The sequence below is a fragment of the Neovison vison genome, chromosome 2 (genome assembly GCF_020171115.1).
Source record: "Neovison vison isolate M4711 chromosome 2, ASM_NN_V1, whole genome shotgun sequence".
Classification (NCBI taxonomy): Eukaryota; Metazoa; Chordata; class Mammalia; order Carnivora; family Mustelidae; genus Neogale; species Neogale vison.
Window position 1 is genome coordinate 210,242,851 of NC_058092.1, and position 18,795 is coordinate 210,261,645.

Here is an 18,795-nt window from a genome sequence, read left to right on the forward strand (position 1 = left end):
TGTACAGTTGGGACTGCAGGGGAGAGAGGGAAGAGTAGGGGTAGGGCCAGGGTCAGGAAGAGCAGTGAAGAGACTGGCTTAAATTCTGGAGCTCCCTGAAAGAAGGGACCCCCAGGATTTCTCTGGGGATGAAATGCAGGCACATATTTAAAGAAAGGAAATGATTCTCTGCGGCCTGCAGCATTCTCCTTTAGCTAACAGGGTTCAAAGCGGTGAAAAGAAGAGACGAGGAGAGGTGGGAATGCCCATTCAAGTCTGGGGAAGGGGGAACAGAGAAGGAAGCGGGGGTGGGGGGTGGCGGAGAAAGAACAGAAAAACATACCGTAGAGGAAACCTGGGCCACGGTGCGGGAGGGATTGGGGGAGGGGTACTGGAAAGGTTAAGAGGCCGCACCTGGGGGCCTGCAAATGCGTGGAGGACTGTCAGCCTCCGCTCAGCCTCCGCCAGCTAGAGTGTCTTGCCCCAGAACCGTCCTGCCTCTCTCTTCTCCAGGTCTGGAAGTCTCAGGAGGCCGCGGTAGCGAGCGCAGAGCTCCTGGAGCTCTTACTAGGGGGAAGGGCGGACAGGAGAGGCGGGGCCTCCGGGCCGGGCGGGAGCGAAGCCTCCGGCCGCGGGAGGGGCTCCTCTCCGGCGGGCGGGCGCCGGAGTCTGGGGGCCGTGTTTCCCCCTCCTTGTCGGTGGAGGCGCCTGGCCCCTCCTCCCCCGGCCGCCCCCACCCCCGCTGCCGCTGTCAAAGATAAACCGGGCGGTTGCTTGCAGAAGCAGCGGCTGCGGGCGTTCGGGCGGTGAAGAGCCTCGGGCGCGGCCTCGCCTCCCCGGCCCGGCTCCCGCATCAGCACCGCGGACAGCACAGCGGCCGTCGCCAGTGCCCAGGCGTCCGCTGGCCCACCAACCTACAGGCACCTGGGCCCGCGACCTCCGAATCAGCACCGTGGACAGTGCACTGGGCCCCCTCTAGCCGCTGCCAGCCCACCTGCTCCCGGAGTCAGCACCGCGGACAGCCCCCCGCCACCCGCCTCGCCACAGGCTCGGAGGGATCAGTGTCCCTGGAACATGGCCACTGAGGTAGGGGGCGAGCGCCTGGCCCGCAGGCAGTGCCCAACTGGTGCGGCAACACATCTCCGCTAGGGGCGGACTGGGCGGGAAAGGAAGAAGGGGGGGTGGGGTGGGGTGAGGGGGTGGGTTGGGGTAGGGTAGGATGGGGTGGTTTTCCAGATCTCATACTGCGGGAAGGGGTGGGGAGTGGCAGAGTGGAGGAGAGGGGCTTCTCCTGAGAACTCATCTTACTCCTGGCGATCTTCCCCATCTGAGTGCTGAAGCTGCCCACACCACTTGTTGGCACTGGCACCAGATTTGCTCTAGGGACCCAGCTGGGGTTTCCCCTTACTCTGGACTGCTAGTCCTAAAACTACTTCCCTAGAGGGTTGGAGGTGAGCTTGTCCCTGTTTTAGGGGCAGGAAGGCAGCTGGTTTCTGTTGCTGTGCAGTGTAGCCATCTAGCTTTTGAACCCAAGAGCCTGGTTAAGAGATGACAGACCTACCTCCACATCCACATTTCCTTCATGGGGAGGGAGGGGACAAGACCCCAACCAGTTATAATGAGCTGCCCGCACCAGTCTCCACTTTTGCATATCATGCTTTCTTGCTTTTTCATCCCGTTCAAGTTTCTTGTACCAGGGTGTCTGCATTTCCCGTGTCTGATGGGAGGAGCTGTCTTCTTCAGGGTGTGCTGATAGGTGTGTCACCTTCAGGGGACTTGAAAGCTGAACCGAGGGACCTGTTGGCTGAGGGTAGAATCTTGGTGCAGTGCTTAAGAGATCAGGAATTTCCTCCTGTTGTCCTTCATTTCATGTGGGAAATGCAGCTCTTTATGTCCCCACTGTATAAGCGGTACAGCTAACACATGGAGAAGGGGAGGACCTATTCAATGCACAGCATGTTAGCAGAAGAACTGAAAGTTTCTTTCTTTGGATTTTTGGAGTGGAACCCAGGACACCAGGGTCTCTCCAGGTCTGATGTTGACTTCTGTGGTGTTTCCCCATTTCTACCCCAGCTGGAACACAAGCCAGGGAGACAGCATAGGCTTTTGAATGATTCTGTGCATTGCCTCTGGGCATCCTGGTGAGCAGCGTGACATCAATACCAAGTGTTATTATTGTAATTCTGCTGTCATGGCCACCACAGAACAAGGTGCAGTTGCTTGGTGCCATTTGGCTTTGTGACAACGCACAGGATTAGTTAGGAGAGCTCACTGTGCCCCCCCACCCTGGACCTTGCGAGGGGGCAAGTCCTAAGCAGGCCCATGGAGCTTGGTTTTTAGGCTGGAGGAATGCAAAAATAAATAAATAATTAGAAAGCCTGGAAAGTGCTGAAGTTACTGAGAAGGGCAGGAAGAGCAAAGGAGAAATGGCCAAGGATCTAATCACCTTCCAGAGAGGGCCGCCAGGCTGCAGCAAAGGCTGCTGGTGCTGGGCAGGAAGGGACAACGTCAGCCACCTGGGCGTAGCTGGGCCAGCAGTGTGGGCAGAGAAGGCAGCCACATCTGTGATGTGTTCTGCCAGATTCCAGGAGCCCCATCTGTCTCAATATCTCTCCAGTGCAGGTCTGTTGTGGTACACAAATGCCAACCAGCAGGCTCACATCTCTAGGTTGAGGCAGTGTTTCTAGGTGGCTGCTGTTAGGCATGCATGACTCTCCCTGGGGAGAGGTTCTGCTCACAATGCCTCTGTGAATGTAGCACTTTCCTGTGTACAAAGCACTACCACATGTATGATCTCCTTTGAGCTTTAGAGCAACCCTGTGAAGTGGGCAAGGATGGCGTTATTATCCCCAATTAACAGATGAGCTCACCGAGGCTCAAGGGCTTGCCTAATCCCTGTGAAGAAGCCAAGGAAGGCATCATTATCCCATTTTACAAATGATGCAAGTGGAATGTGAGAGTTATTCAAGAAAATATGGCTCAAAAGAGGCAGAGCTTGAGCTTCTGCCTCCCTGGTCAGTGTTTTGTTTTCTTTTTCTTTTTCTTTTTTCCTGCTGCATCCATGTATATCCATTAGCCAATGGTGTTGCTCAGCAGAGAGGTGGGCACTAGAAGTGGTGACATGAGGCTGTGATGGAAGGATGCAGAAGGGCCCAGCAACCTGTTCAGCCTGGCTGGGTCGGCTTGAGGGCAGAGGGACAGAGGAATGGCCAGAAGGGATGGAGAGCAGAGGACAAACATTACCCATTTCCCAATTTGGCCTTGGGTGGACCCTGCTGGCAGTACTGAGGGAGGAAGTCTTAGCTCTGCCAAGGCACAGAATGTACACATTATCTGGGCTGTGGAGTGAGTCATTCTCCCCAGGCTGTTTTTACTGTTAGGACTGAGTTAAGATTACCAGGAAAAACCTGTTGGGAGAAGGAATACCTCATGCCAAACTTCCTGGCCATCCCCATAGGATTCCGAATGGGAAGTCCTCAGTTCCAGCAGAAGATGTTTTGAGAGGTAAAGAGGAGAGGAACAGAGAGAGGGAGAGGGAGGAGGAGAGGGAGAGGAGGAGAAGGAGGGAAAGGAAGACAGAGGGGGAGGGAGAGAGGAGAGACATTAAGGAAGACTGGATGGGGGGCACCTGAGTGGCTCAGTGAGTAAAGCCTCTGCCTTCAGCTCAGGTCATGATCCCAGGGTCCTGGGATCGAGCCCCACATCGGGCTCTCTGCTCAGCGGGGAGCCTGCTTCCTCCTCTCTCTCTGCCTGCCTCTCTGCCTACTTGTGATCTCTGTCAAATAAATAAATAAAATCTTTAAAAAAAAAAAAAAAGGAAGATTGGATGTCCCTGGATCCCTATGTGGAAGGCATGGAAACTGGGTCTTTTCTGCTTCCTAATTTCTGTTGAGGAGTTACCATTAGGGGAGGAGTGCGTGTGAGGAACTCAGAGGAGGGATGGATCCTCCTGAGTGATACACTGACCTCATTTGGACAACTGTAATGAGCCCATTTCCTGAGCGGCAAATCTCTTTGAATCTGTGTCACCAGGAGGAGGGTCCACCCTGGGAAAGAGTCCAGATGGCCCAGGACAACTGGGAAATGCCTGGCTGGGAGGGGCTTCCTTGAGTGGTGGAGTTTGGTCTCTAAGAGGTTTTTAAATGCACCCAAGTAGCATTATCCAAGCAAAGCACTTGGAGGTTTGATCTCTGAGCCTGGAATTAACAACCAGCAGGCAGTGGGTTGAGCTTGGCCCTGGTGCAGTCTTAGAAGAAGGAAGGCCCTAGGCCTGGGTTTTCATCCTGAGGCCTGACTTGGCTGCTTGTGACTCATGATCCTCACTCCTCCTCCACACCCCAGCCAGGGAGCAAGCCTGGTGTTGGTTCATTAGCTGAATCTCCTGATTCTTGAGTTGAGCCTCAAATGCATCCTCTGGAATTAGCTAGTTTTTAATGAAGATGGAGATGTGGGCCAGATGGGGCTTCCTGCTTGTCTTGGGCAGATTGGGACTGGGAGTGCTCTTCCAAATTCTAGGGCTTGCTCCTCCCCACCTCTGCCAGGTTGGCTCTGTCAGGTGGGTGACCCACTCTTCAGACAGCCTTCCTATCCCTGTCCTACTGAAGTTCGAAAATTGGTGCCAGCAGATATTACCACCTATGTTCTCTTTCTTCCCCATGAAGTGCCTCTTAGTCCTGTCTTTACTCAGCGGCTGGCAGGCCGGGGAATGGTGGTGGGAGAGAGGGCAGAATTGAGGAAGGTAAGAAGTAGATGAGAGGCCTGGGTGTCAGGGTCAGTTAAGAAACTCTGGGAGAGCAGACACAGAGGCTGTGTGCATATTCTGGGATCCTCTTATGGGATTTCAGAGCTTCATGGATCTCTCTTAAAACCCCCCACTTGTTTTCTGAAAGCTAAGTAGTTGGCAAGTGCCTGGAGTCTGGCTCTAGCTCTGGCTCAAGGGCTCCAGTGATGGGATTCTTCATTCAGTGGTTCTCAACTGGCCCTTCTAGAAATGAGTCTCGTTCACAGCTGTGCCTCATTTGGTCCGCTTCTGTGCTTACAAATGTAAAAATGTATTGGAAACATTAAAAAAATCAAGATATTTGGTATTAAAGAAATCTGGATTTAGGGCTTCTCTTAAGATGTCAGAAGCAAGAAAAAAAATGTCAGAAGTGCAGCTTCCTGGACTCACATTCTCACATGGCTTTCAGGGATTTTCTCTGATTAGCCACAGCCCTCACCGGGCCCACATACATACTTAGTTCCTATAAACACTGGCATTCGTAATCCCTGAGAAAGCCTCTTGAGGGTCAGGGCCGGAAGGGGCTTTAAGTGCTTATGTTGTTCCAGCTTCTCAGTTTCTAGTTGAAGAACTGGAGACCCAGGGTGATGTGGCCTGGACTAGCACCCAGGTCTCCTGCTCCCAAGTCAGTGGGCCTTCTTTCCATCAGTGCCTTTCGGTACTTCATAACTGAGTCACCGTGGATGGAGAGAGCCAGGAGACGATGCTCTGCCTTAAATCTATCCATTCATCAACTGCAGATGACTCTTCTATTGTGCTGTACATAGATCTGGGAGATGAAGGCTCTAGAGTATGCAATGTGTCTGATACCATCTTCTAGCAACTCCTCAAGACTCCACAAGAGTCTACTCTAAGAGAGGAAAGCAGATCCCTTGTCACTCAGAGCCAGTGTTCTAAGACTCAGGATTTTGGGGGTTGGAAAGGATGTTGACCCCTCCTACTCTGGCAACTTGAGAACCCATGGATCAAAGCCAAGAGGAGATGGGACTATACTATGAAAAGTAGCATCCTAAAATCTTAATGGAATAATAAACTAGAAGTTTATTTACTGCTCAGTAAAATCCCAGACAAGTGATTCTGACCAGCAGCTGGATCTCCTCCAGGCTGATTCAGGGACCCAGGCGCTTTCCAGCTTGTGGTTCCATCATCTTCAACATATGGCTTCTTTGGTTTCTGTGGAAGGGCAAAGATTACAGAGGAGTGGCTAGTCCTGTGAGCCAAATCTGTACATTCCGTTCACATTCCATTCAGTCATATGGCCACACCTAATTGTAAGGCAGGCTGGGGATTAATCTAACTGTATTCATGGGGGGAAGAAGAAGGGCTGTTGTCAACAGCTAGTCAGTAACGAGAGACACAGCCCTTCATGGTAGCACACAGTGCGTGTGTATACTCAGGCAAAGAAAAAGGAGGCTGTGGGGGGTAGGGAAGAACTGAGTCCATATCAGAATGACTGAAGCACTGTTTTTTTTTTTAATTAATTAATTTATTTTTTATTCTCCCTTTCCTTCCATTCTCACCAGCACATTCCTTGGTTTAGATCTACTTTTGTTTCCCTGGACCACTACAAAGATAGTGCATCCCTTCACCTGGCCTCTCACCCCAGTCATGCCCAATTCCCATGCATCCCACACAGAGCTACCTGAATGGTCCTTTTGGGGCTAGGGGAACCCATCCTCAAGATTCACTGGCTTGTGTCAGTTGGTTTTAGAAAGGCAGAGGAAGACCACAGCCCTTTTCCTTGGAAAATACAAAAAAATATGAAATCTTAACCAGACAGAGCAGATACATTAATGAATAATGTACTTATATCACCAAAGCTTAATTTGATTTTCAAAGTTATCATAGGACCCTAGTGGATGTCCAGGGCGCTTTCTCAATTAAAACCTTGAGTAGAGGAATCAAGGCCTATGAAGATGAGAGGAGCACCATACATTCTTCAGTTCAGTCCCAGTACTCTGGGGACCACTTGTCTCATGAAGAGCAAGGGCTGTCTGGATTTAGGAAAGTCTCTAATTCTCCCCTCTTCAGAACCTTGATCTACCAATTACCTGATTCTACCTTTCTCTCATTACTTATTCCCCCAGCTTTTTTTTTTTTTTTAAAGATTTATTTATTTTAGAGCAAGCAAGAGAGAGAGCGAGAGCACATGTGAGCATGGTGTAGGGAGGGGCAGAGGAAGAGAGAATTTCAAGCAGACTCCTTGCTGAGTGTGAACCCCAGCATGGGGCTCGATCTCACCTCCCTGAGATCATGACTTGAGCCAAAATCGAGTTGGATGCTTAACTGACTCTGCCACCCAGGTGCCCCTCTTTCCCCCAGCTTTTTTTTTTCTTTTAAGATTTTATTTATTTGTCAGAGAGAGAGCGAGATAGAGCACAAGCAGGGGAATGGCAGGCAGAGGTAGAGGGAGAAGCAGACTCCCCGCCTGAGTAAAGAGCCCCATAGGGGACTCGATTCCAGGACCCTAGGATCATGACCTGAGCCAATGGCAGATGGTTAACTGACTGAGCATTTCCCCCAGCTTTTAAGCAAGTTTAAGTGTCTTCAATCCTACACCTTCTCCTCTAGGTACTCCCCGCTCCCAGCTCTCCGTGATTGCACTGTCACCCCCTCGCCCCTGCCCCACTCTTACCTAATCCACAAAGTCTTGCTGAAAACTGCCTATTGTCGCTGGAACAGACCAGGTTCTCTGCCATCTTTGCTCCTTTACAGAAGCTTCTCCCTCTGTCTGAGTTGCTTTTACATCCTGTGCCTACCCACTGCCTGCCCCCTACCACTGGCAAGTCCTGGCCTTCCTTTATGACTCAACACAGACCTCAGGAAGTCTTTTCTGAGTAAGCATTTCTGGGTAAGATGTTACTTCTCTGAAGCATTTATCACAGGCTAATTTATTATATATTTACTTGTCTTCCTCCCTGGAGCTCACAGACTGTCTTTTGCCCAGCATCCCCAGAGCCTGGCAGTAGTAAGGACTCAATAAATGAAAGGAATGACTGAATGGATTCACTTTAATTACGCAGGATGAACTGGCCGTGTGTTCACTCTGCCCTTGGGGCTTGGTCTCCACGTGGTTCCAATGTTTGGCATATTTTACCCAGTGGAATGCTGGTTTCAGATGTGGGTGGCCAAGGCTGGAAGTGGAAGAAAGAGGCCTGGTCCTTCTGTGGAACTGAGCCCACTCCCCTCAAATGCTAGAGTCTGTGTCAAGGTCAAGTCTGCAGGCGTGGGCAAGGGACAGAGTTGCCCCACTCCTTCCTATCTAGGCAAGGTGTTTCTTTAATTTCTGTCTTCAGCCAACTTTATCCATAATTTTCTCTGGGGAAGTCTGGGCATTTGGAGGCCCCTCCTTTCTTGTGATGAGAGGTCCTAGATGGGAAAGCTATCTGTGGTGCTCTCTGAACTGGGCTTTAACTTGGCCTGAACTTGAATCTCCCTCCACGGTGGTGGGCATATCAGGTCCTTCCTCCTCTGGTCTACGTGCTTCCCTCCTCAACCCTGCGGTAAGCCCCACTTCTAGGGTCTGAGACCTCAGTCTTATTCAGGGGCTGGGTTCCCCAAGTATGAGGCCTAATGAGTTCTAAATGTTTGATACTTGCTAAGTGAACAAAGGTGTGAAAGTGTGTGTGTGTGTGTGTGTGTGAGAGAGAGAGAGAGAGAGAGAGAGGAAAAAGGAAGGAGGGGGAGGAGAGGGAGGAGGGGGAAGGGGAAAGGTGAAGGAGGGGAAGCTGGGAGGGAACGAGAGAAAGAGAGAGAGAGAGAGAGAGAGAGAAGGATCTGGGCCAGCCACCAGGAAGTCTCTTCCTCTTGTTAAAATTTGTTTCTGGCTCTGTTGCTGGTTCCAGAACCTCCCCTTTTGGCTCAGCTTTGGCTCTGTGGTTCTGTGTCAAGGTCAAGTCTGCTTGACTTGACTTTACTACTTGACCTTACTACTCAAGTTTGTAGTACTTACCTTTACTACTTGACCTTTCTACTCAAGTCTGCTTGACTCTTTGGCTTCAGGCTTTTTCTAGATCTTTCTGGGGGTAGCCTGAGGTGTCTTGTCTGATAAGCTCCACAGTCCTGCTTCCCCGTGGCCTTCCTGGAGCACTGGTAGGTTGGCTGATGTTCTGGTTTGCTGGGAACTTTCTTGGCGTTAGTGCTGTAAGAACCATATCCTGACACCCATCCCCCACCCCCAGTCTTGGACAAACCTAGATGGATCGTTGCCCTGAGTGTGTGTCTCCTGTGTGCCTTCTCAGGTCCATAATCTGCAGGAACTGCGGCGAAGTGCCTCGTTGGCAACCAAGGTCTTTATCCAGAGAGACTACAGTGATGGGACCATCTGTCAGTTCCAGACCAAATTTCCCCCAGAGCTGGACAGCCGGGTGAGGATGACTTTTTCCGCCTCAACTTGGAACACAGGCCATGAGGGAATCGAGGACTTAATCAGACATATTTCTTTTCCAGGATAAAACAAACATGTGTCACAACACTTGTTCAGTCACGTCACATACAAGCGTTAAACCATGTCCCTGACATTGTCTTGCCGTCCCCGCATGAAAAGTTAAAACTGGGAAGGCCTCACATTTCCTAGTTCAGCATCCCCCAAACGTCAGAAGCACAAGACTCACCCAGAGAGCTTGTTAAACGAAATTGCGTTCCTTAGTCCTGAGATGGCAGTGGCTTCGGCTGTCTCCCCTCTTCAGCAGCAGTTCTCAGCCCTAGCTGCAGAGCTTAAAAAAATCCTGATGCCCAGGTCATCAACCAAGGACTCTGTCCACAGCCTCTCTCTCCAGACTCAGCTACCTGCGTGTCTCACGGACCACCAGCTCCTGGCAAGCATCAGCTCCTGCTGCTGGCTTTTGCTTCTGGCTCTGGGGCGGCGCGTATGGCCCTCCCCCCAGGCCTCTGTAGAACTGGCCTGGGGTTGTCGTCCGCCCTCTGGAGGGTGGCAGCAGATCCTGGCCCTTCCACTCAGCAGCCCAGGCCCATCTGAATGGGCTTTGGAAGGTGGGGCCGGGCTGTCTTTTGCTAATCCGATCCCTAACTAGCTTTTAGGGATCTATGACGCTCCTCATCTCATCAAAGGACATGCCTGTCCTTTGGGGCATAGGGACTCTTGGGGTAGAGCATAATTTTCTCTTATGCATTTACTCCAGATCTGTGTAGGGACAGTGACTGGGGACCCCAAAGCTTCTGACTATTCCTGGGGAGACCTTTTGTCCTAGTTGGGGGTGGAAGGTCCCTAACCTGTGTGATGGACTGTTCTGATCCTCTACAGTGGTGAGTGGGAAAGGGGGTGTTCCAAGGAATGTAAAAAATGGAGCTATAGACACTTTGCCATGTCTTGGAGCATGACTTTCTAATCTAGTGTAGGGTTATGTGTAGTGTAGGGTTATGTATCAAAGAGCACAGACTCAGGTCCTGTGTAACCTTGGACAAGTTCACTCAACAAGTATTTACTGAGCAACTGCTCTGTGTGAGGCACGGGGCGTCTAGAAGTGAAGTCTTGGAGTTTGTTTTCTCTTAGAGGGTATGAAGGATAAAATAGCAAGTAAATATGTAGTAGCTCCGGGCATGACCAATACTAGAAAAATAAGGGGGGAAATCACAGGGCTGGAGGAGCTGGGGAGAGGTGAGTGGTGGGGGAGGTCTGTGAGGTAAAGTGAGACCTGAGCCTGGGGTGGGGGAGTCTGGGGAAAGAGTGTTGCATCCGAGGACACAGGCACAAAGACTTGCGCATTTGCAGGAAGCAGCAGGGCAGACGGTGTGGCTGGAGTGGGGACTGGGGGTGGGGCAGGAGAGTAAGAGGCAGGCTCAGGGGACGCAGGGCTAGACCCTGTAAGCCCTACAGGGCCTAGCAGGCATTGTAAGAACCTCTTGGATTTTACTTGGAGAGAGAGGAGATGGCTTTGGAAGCTCTTTTTCAGAGCTGTGACAAGCTCTGGCTTTAACAGGCTCTCTTAGCAGGGCTGGGGGCAGAGAGACTAGTTAAGAGGCCAGAGATGATGGCAGCCTGGACTGCAGAGCAGAGCTTTGATCTGCTGAAAGTGAAAAAAATGCATGAAATAGTGTTATTTATTTTAAAAATTTTAAAAAAGATTAGACTTCGCAAGGTTTTTTTTTTCAGATGAGGCAATTGATTAATTCATTTTTGAAAGATTTTATTTATTGGGGCGCCTGGGTGGCTCAGTGGGTTAAAGTCTCTGCCTTTGGCTCAGGTCATGATCCCAGGGTTCTGGGATGGAGCCCCGTATCCGGCTCTCTGCTCAGCCAGGGAGACTGCTTCCCCCTCTCTCTCTGCCTGCCTCTCTGCCTACTTGTGATCTCTGTCTGTCAAATAAATAAATAAAATCTTAAAAAAAAAAGATTTTATTTATTTACTTGAGGGAGAGAGAGAGAGGGCGCCTGAGCAAAGAGAGGCAGAGGGGGCTAGAGGGAGAGGGAGGGGCAGAAGGAGAGGGTTGGGCAGAGGGAGGGGGAGGTGCAGAGGGACAGGGAAAAGCAGACCGTCTGCTGAGCACAGAGCCTGACAAGGGGCTCTATTCCAGGACCCTGAGATTATGCTGAAGTCAGATGCTTCAATGACAGGTGCCCCAGCAATAGCTTAATTTGATCTACAGTTGCCAGATGAATTTATAAAAATCTTATTATTATTTTTTAATTGAAGTATAGTTGACATACAATGTTAATTGTTATCTAAAAGTGCTTTTAGGGCTCCTGGGTGGCTCAGTTGTTAAGTGTCTGCCTTTGGCTCAGGTCACAATTCCAGGGTCCTGGGATCGAGTCCAGTGTCAGGCTCCCTGCTCCATGGGAAGTCTGCTTCTCCCTCTCCCACTCTCCCTGCTTGTATTCCCTCTCTTGCTATCTCTCTCTGTCAAATAAATAAGATCTAGGGATGCCTGGGTGGCTCAGTCGGTTAAGCCGTTTCCTTCAGCTCAGGTCATGATCCCAGGGTCCTGGGATCGAGTCCCACGTCGGGCTCCTTGCTTGGTGGGAAGCCTGCTTCTCTCTCTGCCTTTGCCTGCCACTCTGCCTGCTTGTGTGTGTGATCTCTCTCTCTGACAAATAAATAAATAAAATATTAAATAAATAGATAAAAAAAAAATCTAAAAAAAAACCCCCAAATACACACACACACACACACACACACACGTATATAAGCTTTTAAAAAATAGAAGGCATAGAAAGTGCTTAATGTTAGCTATTATGATTATTGATGCAGGCAGGACAGTTGTGCAAACACACAAGGCTGTTGTGTCCTTCGTGACCTCTTAGCTTGAGGGAAGTGCCCTGTCCTGGAGAGACACTCCTGAGATCTTATACAGTCTTAGGCAGTTGGATTCCCATTCAAACATGGGGGGCCCCTACCAATTAGGACTCGGGCACTTTCACAGCTATCAAAAGGGGAAGGGTGACAAAGTCACTAGGATTCCTGCCTGAGCCCCTGCAGAAAAATGTTCACATCTGTGATATGGTGGGAGTTTCTCAAGTAGCCGTTCTTATTTCCATTTTGTAGACGTGGAAACTGAGGCTAGAGTAGTTAAGTCATTAGCAAAAGGCCATATGGCTAGTGGATGGTCAAGTCTGGACCGGACCCTAGGTCTCCTGATTCCCAGTCCAGTGCTCCACAGGCACCTGCCCCTTCTCTGGTCTTACCTGTGGGGATCTCCCCCTACCAGCCTGGGCCTACCACTGCCATCCTCCCTCCCACCTGTGACTGTCCACAGTCCAGGGAGGCTGACCTCAACATGGTTCCCTGTCCCTCTCCCCCTCCAGATTGAGCGGCAGCTCTTCGAGGAGACCGTGAAGACCCTTAACAGCTTCTACGCAGAGGCTGAGAAGATTGGGGGGAGCTCCTACCTCGAGGGCTGCCTGGCATGTGCCACGGCCTACTTCATCTTCCTCTGCATGGAGACCCACTACGAGAAGGTGGCTCCCTTTCCGACTGCCCTGCATCCCTGCCCCTAGGGCTCCCCCGCCGCTCTTTCATCCTTTACTGGCCCCTCTCCTTGCAGGTTCTCAAGAAGATCTCCCGCTACATCCAGGAGCAGAATGAGAAGATCTTCGCCCCTCGAGGCCTCCTGCTCACGGACCCCGTGGAGCGTGGGATGAGGGTTGTATCCTTCCTGGCTGTTCTGTGTAAGGGCATGGAGTTGCCAATCGGTGGGGTCCTTGGTGAGGCCCCGTGTCAGAAATAGGGACCACCCTAGGGACCTCTGCTCAGGGATTTCCTAGGATTCCCCACCTCGTGGGTCATCTGCTCCCTTCCCCCACAAGGTATCAATGCCCTTTGTGAATTTCAGGGTTTGCTTTTATCCAGCTGTATGTATTCATTGCTCAACACATGCCAGGTACCATATTAGCTGCTTTAAAACTATGCAGTTCTCCCTAAAGGTGGGTGACTCTTGTCTCGTCCACGAGCACACTGAAATTCAGTCACTGGCTCAGGGTCACCGAGCTGGGGGACATCAGAGCCAGGATTGGAGACCAGGCCCACACATCGCTCTGAGGCTGTTTGCCCCTCAGGGAGTGGGCAGATCTCCCATCCGTTGACATGCCTACAGTTTCATGGACTCCTGTGTGTGTCTCCTGGTGTCCCCCTTCCAGAGATCAGGAAAATAGAAATCTTGATGGGCGGCTGGTCCAGGGCTGGGTTTTATGTCTGCTCACCTGGAAAACGGTGCACACATCCCGCCCTCAGTCATTAGCAACTTGAATAAAATTGCTAAAAAATAAATTTTGCTAGAAACTTGAGAGGAAAAAGAGTAAAGAAAACACAAACACTGGGATCCTCTGTTCACCTCGCCCCGTGAGAGGGGCTGCTTTTTATTGAGCCTTTCCTAAGCGGGCATTGTGCTTACTGCTTTACATGCGTGATTTCAGTCCAGCCCCAGGCAAACCCCGAGACTGTAGGATCACCACCATTTTACATACCGATTAATGGGTAACACGGTAAATGACCCATCTAAGGCCATATCGCTGGAGTCTAGGCGAGTGAGGCTTTGAAAGCAGGATACCGAAGTACTCCCGCTTCCCTCAGTGCCACCCCCTGTCCTGGGAGTTGGTGACTAGCCCCACTAGAGCAGGAGTTTCCGAGCTGGGTGTGCGCCTGCGCCGAGCGGGGCCCTCGGGGTGGCTGTGCACATGCCCCGAGTCCTTGCGTGCGGGAGCGCGGCGGCTGGAGGTCTAGTGGCTAGTGCCGCCACCCGCCCTCCTTGCTATCTGGAAGCGGCCCCGGCGGGCCTCCCGCTCCCCTGCTGGCCTCAATCTGCGGGTCTGTCCGCCCCTTCTCAGCAGCTGCCAGGGCATCCGTCCTTAACGCCGCCGCAGATCGAGATCTCCATCTACGAGGACCGGTGCAGCAGCGGCAGCTCCAGCAGCGGCAGCAGCTCGGGCAGCGGCAGCAGCGGCGGGGGCGGCGGGGCGGGGGCCCGGTGACTGGCCGAGAGTCCCTGCAGGGAGGTGTATGGCCGGACTGAGGGCCTCTCAGACCTGCGGCGGCTGCGCTACCAGAGCACCCGCTTCTGAGTCATTCTCTGGGCCCCGCTCTGCTCCCCGGGGCGGGAGGGAGGGTGACTGGCCCCGTGTCCTTGCGGGCCCGTCTCCCGGGGCCCCTCCCGCACTCCTGCCCCTCGCCCCTGACAGGACGGCCCACTTCCTGATCTGGCATTTTCCCCAGGGGTCAGGTCTGGTCAGGAGCAGCCAGATCTTCCAGGGGAAGGCTGGGACCTGGTGGGAAACGCGATTTGGACAGCCCTTTTCTTCTGCCTCTCCACTCCCAACACCCCGGAGGCGGGGCTCAGGTCCCAGAGAGAATTCCTATCCTGCATGATTCCTCAGCCCAAATCCCACATCCACCAGGACTCTCCCCCGCCCCCAGGGTCCTGCTCCCGGTGGCTGTCTCCCAGTGTCTGCTCTTTCTGGTGCCACTGCTGGGGCTCTGCCTGTCTGTGAACCTGCCTCCACTGGATTCGAGGTCTGGGGAGATGGGAGCCACTCAGTCCCCTCCTGACCCCTTCTAGACTCATGGCTTCCCCTTACCCCCAATCAAAGCCTGAAGGCCACATGGGCCTTGCCAAGAAACCTCTGACTCCTGAGATTTTGCAGGACACCGGGCGCTGGCTGTGGGGTGCACAGCCTGGGGCTCTGGGAGGTTATATGAGGTCTAGAGAAATGCTTCATGGAGACTTGTAGCTTTGGGGGCTTTGAACCTCCAGGATTGGAGCCAACTTCTCGAGATTGGAAACTGGGTGTATGAGAGAATGAGTGTGTGTGCACGCAGGTGCGTGTGTGAGTGCGTATACGTGAGAGCACTGTGTGCCCGAGTGCACGTGTGGCTGTGCAGCCGTGTGCGTGAGCACACCCGTGAATGCATGTGTGGGTGCGCCTGTGTGAGTGCACCGGTCTGTTTCCCTTCTGTGCCAGGCCAGTGATGGCCCCTCTGCCTCCTCTCTTATCTTTGTATGTAATGGTCTGTGGCTGCTTCCCTGCAGAGGTCCAGCCTGCCCCTTTGTAAATAAATGTCCTAAAGCTCCTTGCCCCTTGCCTGGGGCTGCCAGCTTGGCTCTTCTTCCTGGTCTCTTCCCCACCTGCAAAGTTCTCCCCACCTTCTGATTCTACTGTGTACATTCTAGCAAAAGAGAAGTTGGGGGTCTGGGAGAACCAATCTTCTGGAGCCTTCCATGTCCTCCTTCCAGCCCTCCCGGTCCATGACAGGGCAGCAGGGCCACACATGCTGCATATTCAGCCCGCCCAGACTCTGGAGCTCTTTAAGGCTGCATAAGCAAGGCCTCCTTGGATGTTCAAAGGAGTTGGCAACCTATAGGGAAAAAGGCAAACTCCTTTCTTGAAAGGGAAGAGAAGCACCCAGCCAGTGTGGCTCTGCATGCCAAGGCCCAGGGCGCCAATGAGGAAGAAGCAGCCCCCATGCCCGGATGCCCGGATGAGGGACAGCAAGCGACTGCCTGCCTCAGCCGGCAGGAGGTGCTAAAAGGGCATCTGGAAGACCACCACTGCAGGGAGCTTTCTAGAACCAAAGAGGGGCCTGGTTTTCTTTTGGATGAGAGAGCAGTCTGTGGGAGGGTGGTGCCTACCCAGGGGGCTGCAGAGGGCAGCCTGGTCCCTGAGCCCGAGGGGGTGGGTCTGCGTCCAAGGATTCCCCCAAAGAGGGTGGTGATCCAGTGATCTCCACGGCAGCCCCCCCACCCCGACCGTCCCCTGACCCCTGGGCCCGGCCCATGCCCTCCCTGGCCCACTGTGGGGCCAGGCCTTATGTCTGACCGGTGCCTCTCCTGTGGGCTGGCTGGGCACAGGTGATGCAGTGGCCTTTGGTTTTATTATTTCTTTTTCCAATAAAAGGACTTGCCCAGCTTGAGGCTCTGTGCTGCTTCTCTCGCCTGAGGTGGTGGGCTGCTAGTTCCATGCCCCAGGCCTACAGCGAGGGGAGGCTCAGCCGCCCACTGGCCTCATGCCAAGGAGGTGGGGCTGAGCATGTTCCTAGAGGAGTCTGACCCAGGCAGGACCCACCCTGTCTTCTGGGAGTCGGTAGTCTAATGGGGACGCTACATTCTGGATCCTCGAATCTGGAGCCTTTATGGGAGGTTTGCAGCCTTGGGTGGGGGGGAGGGGACCACTTGACTGAAAGCCAGGGCAAAAGCAAGTAAAGAATTGATTAAATACCCATTATTTGAACCCTTAACCTGGGTTTAGGGACTGTTAGGAGCTGGATCACAGAAGTCACCCTGTTTTAATGACTAGAAAAGCATGTGAGTGTTGGAACCTAGCAGGGTTGTGTCTTGCATCCTATAAAAGTAACATTTACTGAGCACCTATAGTGTGTCAGATGCTTTGGTAAATCCATATGCTAGAGCTGGGTGGGGATTTAAAGATCATCTAAATGAGGCCCAGAGCGGCCGCATGACTTGCCCCAGGTCACACAGCTGGGTGGGATCATACCAAATCTAGAACTGAGACCTCCTGACCCACTGCTCACTCTGACACCATGGGGACGGCATCCCAGTGGAAGTTGCCTTACGCTGCGGGGCAGCCAGGATCACATGCTCAGGTCTGTGGACGAAGAGAGCGTCTCACCAGACTGTGAGGACAATGGCTCCAACCTCAGGGTGGGGGCTTTGGGGAGATCCCCTCTGGGGGTTGCTGAGAGGGACTCTGGTGGCTTCCATGCTTGTCCTTGCAGCTCTGGAGAGGCAGCTGGGCCTTAGCCTGAACCATGGGGAGGCCTGGGCCCACTGCCTGTGCTCAAACCTGGGGTGTGTTTACAGTGGTCACAGTGGAGGTTGTTCTTTAACACGGGGGTAGGTTCATTCTGCCCCGTATGTGAGGTTGTCAGTCGTTATGTTAAACAATAGTAGCTAACATTTATCACTTACTCTGTGGCCAGGCACTAGGGTAAGACCTGACATAGTCATTCAATCCTCACAACAACCCAATGGTATGGACTTTTATTCCCATTTTACAGATGAGGAGACTGAGGATCACAGAAGTTAACTTGCCCAAAGTTACACAACTAGGATGTGGCAGAGCTTGGCTTTGAATCTAGGCAGGCTGACTCCAAACTGTGGGGAAGATGAGTAACCCCGCTTCAGGGACCCTATCAGAGCTTGAGGTCCTCAGCCATCCTAGGTAAGGATTTGCCAGATTCCCAGGTAAGGACGTGGAACTGTGCCTGGGTCCTCCAAGCCCAGGGCTGGTACCTTTAGGCATCACGAGAGTGGGGGTGGGGCTGTGCCCTCACAGACCTGCGGGGCCCACAGAGGCAGCCTGGTGAGGGGCAGAGTGGGGAGAAGCAGGTGAGGTATGGCTTCTCCCTCCCTGGCTTTCCTCGGTGGGCTCAGTTACAGGGGGGAGTGGCCTCTCCTGCGCGTCCCGCCGCAGCCGTGTCTCTGCGTCCCCCTTGCCAGTCAGGAACAGGCCCTGTCAGGCCCCTGGGAGCACAGGAACCCCCAGGCAACTCTGGGCTGCCATTCCCTTTTTACAGCCCCCAGAATCCGCTCTCTAGCTTCCTCTGGGGTGTGTGAAAACCACAGGGTTTACAGCAGCTCATTGCGCCACCGAGTGGCAGAATCGTGCACTGCACCCTGGAATCAAAGCCGCTTGGGAAATATTCCTAGAATCCCCCAAACCCGAAGCCGCTTCCACCAGCTTTCAGAGGAGATGTGGGGCAAAGATGGAGTCCAGCTGGTGGTGACTCTCTTTCTGGCCAGCCACGAGGTTCTTCCTTTTTCCTGGGAACGCCTGGCTCCCTTCTCCACAGTTCCGGAAAGACTTATAATTAAGGAAGGTGTCTGGCAGGAGGCACCTGAACCTGCTTTTGGCTTTACTCTTGACCAAGGATGAAGGCAATGCAAATAGCATTCTTCGTGAGACCCGACTGGAGCTCAAGCTTCATGAGAGTAGCACATGGTGGAGACTCCTTGAGCCTCAGTTTCCTTCCCCAGCTGTAAAATAGGGGTCCTAATACTTGACAAAATTGCTCAGATCAGTGCCTCTCATCCTTGGCTGCAATCACTGTCACCCAGAGAGCAGGCGAAACCGCTGATCTCTGTTTCTATCTCCGGAAATGCTGATTTCATTATTCTGGGGTGCAGTCTGGACATCAGGATTTTTTTTAAGTTTCCCTGGAGATCCTAGTGTGAAAATGAGGTCAAGCATCCCTGATTTCGACAGTACCTAGAGCCTAGGAGACTTTTCATAGAGCTCTGAAAATGTCGGAGAACCAAATAAAAGTTATCGTTCCAGAAAAGCAATAAGATGCAAAATAACTGCACGTGATGACCTCACTTATAGCAAATTCTAATTCAGGCAAAACAAATCTATGGTGTTGGGGGTCAGGAGAGCAGCTGCCCTGGGGTGGGGTGTAGTGAACAGAAGGGGGCCTGGGGAGACTGCTTGGGTACCCATGATCTGTTTCTCCAGCAGAGTGCTGGCTGCACAGATGGGCTCGCTTTGTGAGAACTTGTGGAGATGTACACTGAAGATTTGTGTATTTTTCTATACATATGGTACATTTCAATAAAATTTACCAAAGTTTA

The 18,795-nt window shown here is 52.5% G+C and overlaps 1 protein-coding gene across 1 annotated transcript; it reads left to right on the top strand.

Moving 5' to 3' along the window:
* Window positions 1–878: 878 nt before the first annotated feature.
* Window positions 879–14,182, top strand: GOLGA7B (golgin A7 family member B). Its single transcript, XM_044240269.1, has 5 exons — window positions 879–1,065; window positions 9,001–9,126; window positions 12,521–12,673; window positions 12,760–12,861; window positions 14,075–14,182. Exons 1-5 carry the CDS (start codon window positions 1,054–1,056, stop codon window positions 14,180–14,182), a joined length of 501 nt encoding a protein of 166 aa, XP_044096204.1. The 5' UTR covers window positions 879–1,053.
* The last annotated feature ends 4,613 nt before the right edge of the window (window positions 14,183–18,795 follow it).